This window comes from Lonchura striata, chromosome 31, assembly GCF_050655825.1.
Source record: "Lonchura striata isolate lonStrDom1 chromosome 31, ASM5065582v1, whole genome shotgun sequence".
NCBI classification, from domain to species: Eukaryota; Metazoa; Chordata; class Aves; order Passeriformes; family Estrildidae; genus Lonchura; species Lonchura striata.
Window position 1 is genome coordinate 8,614,603 of NC_140733.1, and position 8,802 is coordinate 8,623,404.

Sequence of the window (8,802 nt, forward strand, 5' to 3'; positions counted from 1 at the left end):
GGCCGCCTCAGCCAGCGCGGGGATCCGCCGGACCCCCGGGAGCCCAGAGCGGCCGGGCCGCCCCCTGCCCCCCCCCGGGGACGCCGCCGGACGCCGCTTCCTCCCCCCTGCGGGCCGCGGGGGCTCCGGCGGGACCAGGCGGGGACGGGACGGGGCGCGGGGGGCCCCGGGGGACGGGACGGGGAGGAGGGGACCGAGCACGGGCCGGGAGGGGAGCGGCCCGGGGGGCGGAGGGACTCCGGGGCCCGCAGGGGGTCGCGGCGGCCGGGGAGGGGGCGCGGGGACCCCCGGGGAGCTGCAGGGACCCATCGGAGCCACGGGGATCGCGGGGATCCCCCGGGAGCTACCGAGACTCTGAGGAGCGACAGGGACCAGAGGGACCCCGGGGACCCGTAGGGACCCCCAGGGATCCATCGGGACCCCCAGGGATCCATCGGGACCCCCAGGACAGTTCAGGTCCCCGCAGGGACCCCCGGCAGCTGAAGGGACCAATACGGGACCTATAGGGGCTATAAGGGACCGCAGGGACTGACAGAGGAGTGGGGCACCCCACAGGCACCCCCTGACCCCCAAAACTCCCCCGGGGGCCGCACTGGGACCCCCAGAGCTGTCAGACCTCGCAGGCAGCACCTGTAGGGCTCAGGTGACCCCAGTGACCCCCAGGACATAAAGGGACCCCCCCATGGGGTCCCTCGGGCACCTATAGACCCCACCCCGGGCACCCACAGACCCCCCCCCGGGGCACCCACAGACCCCCCGAGGAACCCCCGAGCAGCTACAGGACCCCCCAGCCCCCCACAGGACCCCCAAGCCCCCCCCCCCGGGGCCGGGGCTGGGGGGGGGAGCACCCCATGGAGTGGGGCCGGGCATCCCCCTCCCCATCCCCCCCGGCGGGGTCCCACTCCCCCTCGCCCCCCCTTTCCCCATCGCCCCCCCTGTCCCCCCTCTTCCCCCGGGGGTCCCGCTCCCCTTTCCCCCCTCCCCCCGGGGGTCCCGCTCCCCTTCCCCATCCCCGGGGGGCTCCCGTTCCCCGTCCCCGCCATCCCCGGGCGGGTCCCGCTCTCCTTCCCCTCCATCCCCGGCGGGTTCCCGTTCCCCATCCCCACCGGGGGGTTGCGAACCGGCCCGGGCGGCTTTCGGGGAGCTGCGTCTGGAGGAGGTGATCGGGGCCGGGGGCTTCGGGCGCGTTTTCCGGGGGACGTGGCGGGGCCAGGTGGTGGCGGTGAAGGCGGCGCGGGGGGACGCGGGCGCGGCGGGCGCGGCCAGCCTGCGGCGGGAGGCGCGGCTCTACGCCCGCCTGCGGCACCCCAACGTGGTGGCGCTGCGGGCCGTGTGCCTGGAGCCCCCGCACCTGTGCCTGGTGATGGAGTTCGCGGCCGGGGGGCCGCTCTCCAGGGCTCTGGCCGGCCGCAGGGTCCCCCCGGCCGTGCTGCTGGACTGGGCGCGGCAGGTGGCGCGGGGGATGCGGTACCTGCACGCCGGGACCCCCGTGCCCCTCATCCACCGCGACCTCAAGTCCAGCAACGGTGAGGTTTTGGGGGGGGGGGGTTCTAAACGGGGAGGTTGTGCAGGGGAGGGGGGTAGCAGGGTTGGGGGGGGCCAGTCGGCAGGGTCCCCAAGGGTGGGGGATTCCAAATATTGGGGTCCCTAAAGTGAGGAATCCCAGATATTGGCATCTCCAGCATCCCCAGGGGTGGGGGATCCCAGATATTGGGGTCCCTAAAGTGAGGAATCCCAGATATTGGCGTCTCCAGCATCCCCAGGGGTGGAGAATCCCAGATATTGGGGTCCCCAAGGGTGGGGGTCCCAGATATTGGGGTCCCTAAAGTGAGAAAACCCAGATATTGGGGTCCCTAGATTGGGGGATCCCAGATATTTGGGCCCCTAAAGTGAGGAATCCCAGATATTGGCATCTCCAGCATCCCCAGGGGTGCAGAATCCCAGATATTGGGGTCCCCAAGGATGGGGGATCCCAGATATTGGGGTCCCCAAGGATGGGCGATCCCAGATATTGGGGTCCCTAGATTGGGGGATCCCAGATATTGGGGTCCCCAGCGTCCTTAAGGGTGGGGAAATCACAGGTATTGGGGTCCCTAGAGTGAGGAATTGCAGATACTGGGGTCCCCGGTGTCCCCAGGGTGCTGAATCCCAGATATTGGGGCCCCTAGAATGGGGGATCCCAGATATTGGAATCCCCAGGGTGAGGGTCCCGGCTGTCCCCAGTGTCCCCAGGGTGGGGGTCCCGGCTGTCCCCAGTATCCCCAGGGTGGGGGTCCCGGCTGTCCCCAGTGTCCCCAGGGTGAGGGTCCCGGCTGTCCCCAGTGTCCCCAGGGTGGGGGTCCCGGCTGTCCCCAGTGTCCCCAGGGTGAGGGTCCCGGCTGTCCCCAGTGTCCCCAGGGTGGGGGTCCCGGCTGTCCCCAGTATCCCCAGGGTGGGGGTCCCGGCTGTCCCCTGCGGGACCCCGAGTTTTCCAGGGGGGAGGAGACCCCATCTGTTGGGGGGTCGCTGTTTGGGGGGGTCGCTGAGCCCGTGCCCCCGCAGTGCTGCTGGCCCAGCCCGTGGTGGGGGACGATGTGAGCGGGAAAACGCTGAAAATCACGGATTTCGGGCTGGCCCGCGAGTGGCAGCGGACCACCAAGATGAGCGCGGCCGGCACCTACGCCTGGATGGCCCCCGAGGTCATCCGGGCCTCCACCTTCTCCAAGGGCAGCGACGTCTGGAGGTGGGGAGGGGTCCTGGGGGTCCTGGCGGGGAGGAAACTCCGGGCCGGGGTGGGATTTGGGGTGCCCGAACCCCCTCCCCGGTGTGGGGGATTTGGGGCTCCTTGCGGGGTCACGGGAGGTGCCCGGGTGACTTACGGGGCACCTGGAGAGTTGCGGGGTGTTTTTTTGGGGGTGTGAGGGGGTCTGACCCCCCTCTCCTCGTGCCCCCCAAAGTTACGGGGTGCTGCTGTGGGAGCTGCTGACTGGGGAGGTGCCGTACCGGGGCATCGACGGGCTGGCCGTGGCCTACGGGGTGGCCGTGAACAAACTGACCCTGCCCATCCCCTCCACCTGCCCGCCGCCCTTCGCCCAGCTCATGGCAGGTACGGGGGGTCGGGGGGTCGGGGGGATCGGGGGGTGGGGGGCGATCAGGGGATTGGGGAGGATCAGGGGGGATCGGGGGAATGGGGAGGATCAGGGGGGATCGGGGGAATGGGGAGGATCAGGGGGTCGGGGGGGATTGGGGGGATCAGGGGGGATCAGGGGGTCGGGGGGGATTGGGGGGATCGGGGGGGATGGGGGGATCAGGGAGGATCAGGGGACTCAGGGAGGGTCAGGGGGATTGGGGGATCGGGGGAATGGGGGGACTGGGGAATCGGGGGAGATCGGCGGGATTGGGGGATTGGGGGGATCAGGAAGGATCGGGGGGTCAGGGGGGTCGGGGGGGATCGGGGGGTCAGGGGATTGGGGGGGATTGAGGGACTGGGGGGATCGGGGGGGACAGGGGGATCGGGGGGATCGGGGATCGGGGATGTCGGGGGATCGGGGGATCGTGGGGATCGGGGGAGATCAGTGGGATTGGGGCGATCGGGGGATTGGGGGGATCGGGGGAGATCGGAGGGGGTCGGGGGAGATCAGTGGGATTGGGGGTTCGGGGGGTCGGGGGGATCGGGGGATCGGGGGATTGGGGGTTCGGGGGGTCCCGGGACGCCCGTGGGATGTGGGGGTTGCGCAGGACCCCCGCCCCAGCGCCGCGGTTGCCCCCGCAGCGTGCTGGGAGCAGGACCCCCACCGGCGGCCGGGCTTCGGGACCATCCTGCGGCGCCTGGGGGGGCTGGAGCCGGGGGGGCTGGGGCCCCCCGAGTCCTTCCACTCCCTGCAGGAGTCCTGGCGCCGCGAGATCCAGGGGCTCTTCGACGAGCTGAGGGCAAGGGAGAAGGTGGGACCCCCCCCGAAACTCCTGGGGCACCCCTCTGAGCACCTGGGACCCCTTGGCCCTGAGACCCCCGAGCCTCCCGAGCCCCCCTTGGCCCCAAGCCCCCCTTGGCCCCCAGCCCCCCAAGCCCCCCAAACCCCCAGAGCCCCCTGGGCCCACCTTGGCTCCCAGTCCCCCCGAGCCCCCCAAGCCCCCCTTGGTCCCAAGCCCCCCGGTTCCCCCGAGCCCCCAAAGCCCCCTTGGCCCTGAGCCCCCCGAGCCCCCTGAGACCCCCTTGGCCCTGAGCCCCCCGAGCCCCCCAAGCCCTCCGAGCCCCCTGTGACCCCCTTGGCCCCAAGGCCCCTGAGCCCCCTGAACCCCCCGATCCCCCCAAACCCCCTCGGCCCCAATCCCCCCGAGCCTCCCAATCCCCTCGAGCCCCCCAAGCCCCCCGATCCCCCCTAGCCCCCTTGGCCCCGAGCCCCCCGAGCCCCCCAAGCCCCCCGAGCCCCCTCGGCCCCAATGCCCCCGAGCCCCCCGAGCCCCCTTGGCCCCCAGCCCCCAAAGAACCCTGAGCCCCCCTATCCCCCCGAGCCCCCCAAGCCCCCCGAGCCCCCCGAGCCCCCTCGGCCCCAATCCCCCCCGAGCCCCCTTGCCCCCCAGGAGCTGCGCAGCCGGGAGGAGGCCGTGGCGCGGGCGTCGCGGGCGCAGCGCTCGCAGGCCGAGGCGCTGCGGCAGCGCGAGGCGGCCGTGGCGCGCCGGGAGCTGGAGGTGCTGGAGCGGGAGCTCAGCCTCCTGCTCCGGGGGCCCCCCCGGCCCCCCCCGGCCCCCAAGCGACGCCGACCCCCCTTTCGGAGGCCACGGAAACCCGCCGACCTCATTGGCATGCCCCAGGGTGGGCAGTGGGGCTGGGGGCTTCGGGGGGATGATTGAGGTTTTGGGGGGTTCTGGGGGGTCTTAGGGGAGCAGGGTGTTTTGGGGGTGCTGAGAGAAGCAGGGGGCTTGGGGAGCTTTGGGGGGACCCCCAAAGTCCCAAACACCATCCTCGGGGGATGTTGGGTTGGGGGTCCAGGGGATTTGGGGGTGCTGAGGGAGCCAGGGGGCTTGAGGAGTTTTGGGGGGTTGGGGACTTTGGGGGTTCAGGGAATTTTGGGGCGCTGAGGGAGCCAGGGAGCTTTGGGGAGCTTTGGGGGGCTGGGGATTTTGGGGGTCCAGGAGATTTGGGGGTGCTGAGGGAGCCAGGGGGCTTGAGGAACTTTGGGGGCCTGGGGATTTTGGGGGTTCAGGGGATTTTGGGGTGCTGAGGGAGCAGAAGGTGTTGGGGACTTTGTGGGTCCAGGGGCTTTGGGGGTGCTGAGGGAGCCAGGGGGCTTGGGGAGCTTTGGGGGGCTGGGGATTTTGGGGGTCCAGGGGATTTTGGGGTGCTGAGGGAGCAGAAGGTGTTGGGGACTTTGGGGGTCCAGGGGGTTTGGGGGTGCTGAGGGAGCCAGGGAACTGGGAGCGCTTTGGGGCTCTGGGGATTTTGAGGCGCTCTGGTGATTTTGGGGTGCCCACCCATCTGGAGTGTGCCTGGGTGCCCATGGGGGGTTTTGGGGGGGGTTTTGGGGGCTCTCCTGACCCCGGTGCTCCCCCCCCCCAGATTTCAAGCACCGCCTGACGGTCCAGGCGTCCCCCGGGGGGGACCCCCGGAGCCACGACCCCGAGGATGGCCCGGGGGAATCCCCGCCCTTCCCCCGCCTGCGCGCCATCCAGCGTGAGTGACGTCACCCCCGGGGGGGCGGGGACCCCGGGGACACCCCCGGGGACCCCCGGGGACCCCCGGTGACCCCGTGTCCCCCTGCCCGCTCTGTGTCCGCAGTGGAGCCCGAGGAGGAGGAGGAGCCGCCGCGGGGCCGCGGGGGCCGGGCCGGAGCCCCCAATGGCAGGTGGGTGTCCCACCCCCACTGAGGGGTCCGGGGGGGTCCCAGGGGTCGACCCCCCCAATCCCCGGACACCGGAGCCCCCCCGGACCCTCCGGTGTCCCCGCAGGCGGCGCCTCCGCCCCGACGAGACCACCTGGTACCTGGACACGGAGGAGCTGAGCCCGGCGGACGCGGCCCCCAACGGTGGGTCCGGGTGGGCTGCGGGCTCGGGGGTCCCGTCCCGCCGCCCCCCTCCCCGCGCTGACCCCCCCACCCGGTGTCCCGCAGGCGAGGCCGGGCCCCCGGAGGCCGAGGAGGGCCGGGGGTCTCGGGGAGGGACCCCCCGGCTGCTGCGGCGGGCGCTGCTGAAGGGCTCGGCCCTGCTGGCGTCGCTGGGGCTGGGCCGGGACCTGGCGCCCCCCGAGTCCCCCCGCAGCCCCCCGCCCTCCCCCGGCCTCCTGCGCCTCTCCCCGCGCCGCTGGGAGCGCGCCCTGGGCTCCCCCGAGTCCCCCGGGACCCCCGGGACCCCCGAGGCGGGTCGCGCCTGGAGCCCCGGGACCCCTGAGCCGAGCCAAGCCCGGAGCCCCGCGTCCCCCGAGCCCAGCGGAGCCCGGACCCCCGGGACCCCCAGGACCCCTGAGCCAAGCCGAGCACGGAGCCCCGGGTCCCCCGATCCCAGCGGCGTCCGGACCCCCGGGACCCCCGGGACCCCCGAGCAGGGGCGAGCCCGGATCCCCGGGTCCCCCGATCCCAGCGGAGCCCGGACCCCCGGGACCCCCGGGACCCCCGGGACCCCTGAGCAGAGGCCAGCCCGGACCCCCAGGACCCTGGAGCTGAATTGGTCCTGGCCCCCCGAGCAAGGGGGAGCCAGGACCCCCGGGACCCCCGGGACCCCCGAGCAGGGGCGAGCCCGGATCCCCGGGACCCTCGAGCTGGGTCAGCCCCGGACCCCCGGGACCCCCGGGACCCCTGAGCCACGTCGTGCCCGGACCCCCGGGACCCCCGAGCTGGGGCTGCAGCCGTCACCGCGGGGGCCCCGGAGACCCCGAGAGCTGAGCCCGGCTGGGACCCCCGAGTGGGGTGAGTGGGGCTGGGGGACAGATGGGGGGTGGGGGCAGTTCTGGGGGGTCGCGGGGCAGTTCTGGGGGGGTCGCAGGGCAGTTATGGGGGGGTCGCGGGGCAGTTCTGTGGTTCGGGCGGGGGTCAGGGGCAGTTTTCGGGTTCGGGCGGGGGTCAGGGGCAGTTTTGGGGTTCCGGGGGGGGGTTTCGGGGCGGTTTTGGTGTTCGGGGGGTCGCGGGCCGGTTCAGGGGGGGTCGTGGGGCGGTTTTGGGGTTCGGGGGGGGGGGTTTCGGGGCGGTTTTGGGGTTCGGAGGGGGTTTCGGGCCGGTTCAGGGGGGGTCGCGGGGCGGTTTTGGGGTTCGGGGGGTCGCGGGCCGGTTCAGCGGGGGTCGCGGGGCGGTTTTGGGGTTCGGGGGGGTTTCGGGGCGGTTTAGGGGGGTCGCGGGGCGGTTTTGGGGTTCGGGGGGGGGTTTCGGGGCGGTTTAGGGGGGTCGCGGGGCGGTTTTGGGGTTCGGGGGGGGTTTCGGGCCGGTTCAGGGGGGGTCGTGGGGCGGTTTTGGGGTTCGGGGGGGGGTTTCGGGGCGGTTTAGGGGGGTCGCGGGGCGGTTTTGGGGTTCGGGGGGGGGTTTCGGGGCGGTTTAGGGGGGTCGCGGGGCGGTTTTGGGGTTCGGGGGGGGGTTTCGGGGCGGTTTTGGGGTTCGGGGGGGGGTTTCGGGGCGGTTTTGGTGCTCGGGGGGGTCGCACCGCCCCCAGCCCCGCCTTTCCCCGCAGGCCCCGCCCGGCCCCGCCCGTCCCCGCTCCGCCCCCGCATCGACCCCTGGAGCTTCGTGTCCGCGGGGCCGCGCCGGGCCCCGCCCCCCGCCGAGCCCCGCCCCCGAGACCCCTTCACCGACCAATGAGAGCGCTCGCCTCGCCTTCGACCCGCCCCCGCCACCCTCCGGCGACCAATGAGCGGCCGCGCTGGACGGACGGACAGCAGGAAGCCCCGCCCGCCTCGCGGGCCACGCCCCACTCGGCCGTGATTGACAGCTGAGGAGGCGGAAGCCCCGCCCACGCCGGCGCACCATTGGTCAAAGCAAAGGGCATTACCAAAGCCCCGCCCCCTCCTGGGCGGGGCTCTACGGCAGGAAACCACGCCCCCTTCCCGGGGCAAACCAGGAAGCTCCGCCCTGATTGGTGGGCGCGCCGAGGCCCCGCCCCCTCCGCGGAAGCCCCGCCCCCGGGCGGTCCCGACACTGGATGGGGGTCCCGGGAAATTTGGGGGGGCGACCGTGACCAAATAAAACTCCCGAGACCCCAAAAACCGCCGCGTGCGCCTCGTCCTGCCTGGGGGGGGCGGGAGGGGGGTGTCCCGTGTGTTTGGGGGTCCCACCCCCCTTGGAGGAAGGCTCTGGGGGTGGGGGGGTCCCATTCAGCCCCACCGCCCATCCCGGGGGTCCCAGCGCTTTTGGGGGGGTCCTTTCCACCCTCTGGGGGTCCCAGCGTTTGGGGGGTCCCATGTCCCCGCCCACCCTGTGCGGGGTTTTTGGGGTTTGGGGGGGGGATTCCGGGGTTTGGGGGGGCGGGGGGCTCCATCTCCCCACGGTGGGGTCCCAGGAGTTTGGGGGATCCCCGTTTCCATGGGGGGGGGTCTCAGGGGTTCCAGAGGGCCGCAGCCCCCCAAGGCTGCTCTCAGGAGTTTGGGGGAGCCCCAGCACCCCCATACCCCCCCCCGGGGGTCTCCAGGCCCCCAGGGAATTCCCACGGGACAAATCCCAAGAGTTTTGGGGGTCCCGCCCCTCCCGTCCCGCCGTGCCCGCCGCTGGAACCGGCCCGGCCATCCGGGCTCCTCCCCTCCCCCACCCCCCGCCCCCCCCTCCCCAATTCCTGGAGCGGCCCCAGGGCCCGGCCCCCGCCCCCCTCCCCCGCCCGGGCCCCCCCGTCGCTCCCCCCGTTCCAGCGCCA

General features: G+C 73.4%; 1 protein-coding gene across 1 annotated transcript; it reads left to right on the top strand.

Moving 5' to 3' along the window:
• Positions 1 to 973: 973 nt before the first annotated feature.
• Positions 974 to 8,161, top strand: LOC146764863 (mitogen-activated protein kinase kinase kinase 11-like; the record flags this gene model as incomplete). Its single annotated transcript, XM_085563655.1, has 10 exons — positions 974 to 1,526; positions 2,542 to 2,722; positions 2,937 to 3,085; positions 3,752 to 3,921; positions 4,561 to 4,792; positions 5,537 to 5,650; positions 5,756 to 5,822; positions 5,926 to 6,002; positions 6,087 to 6,878; positions 7,630 to 8,161. Coding segments are annotated over 10 exons (2,463 nt in total), but the record flags the coding sequence as incomplete, so codon positions are not given.
• Between the last annotated feature and the right edge of the window lie 641 nt (positions 8,162 to 8,802).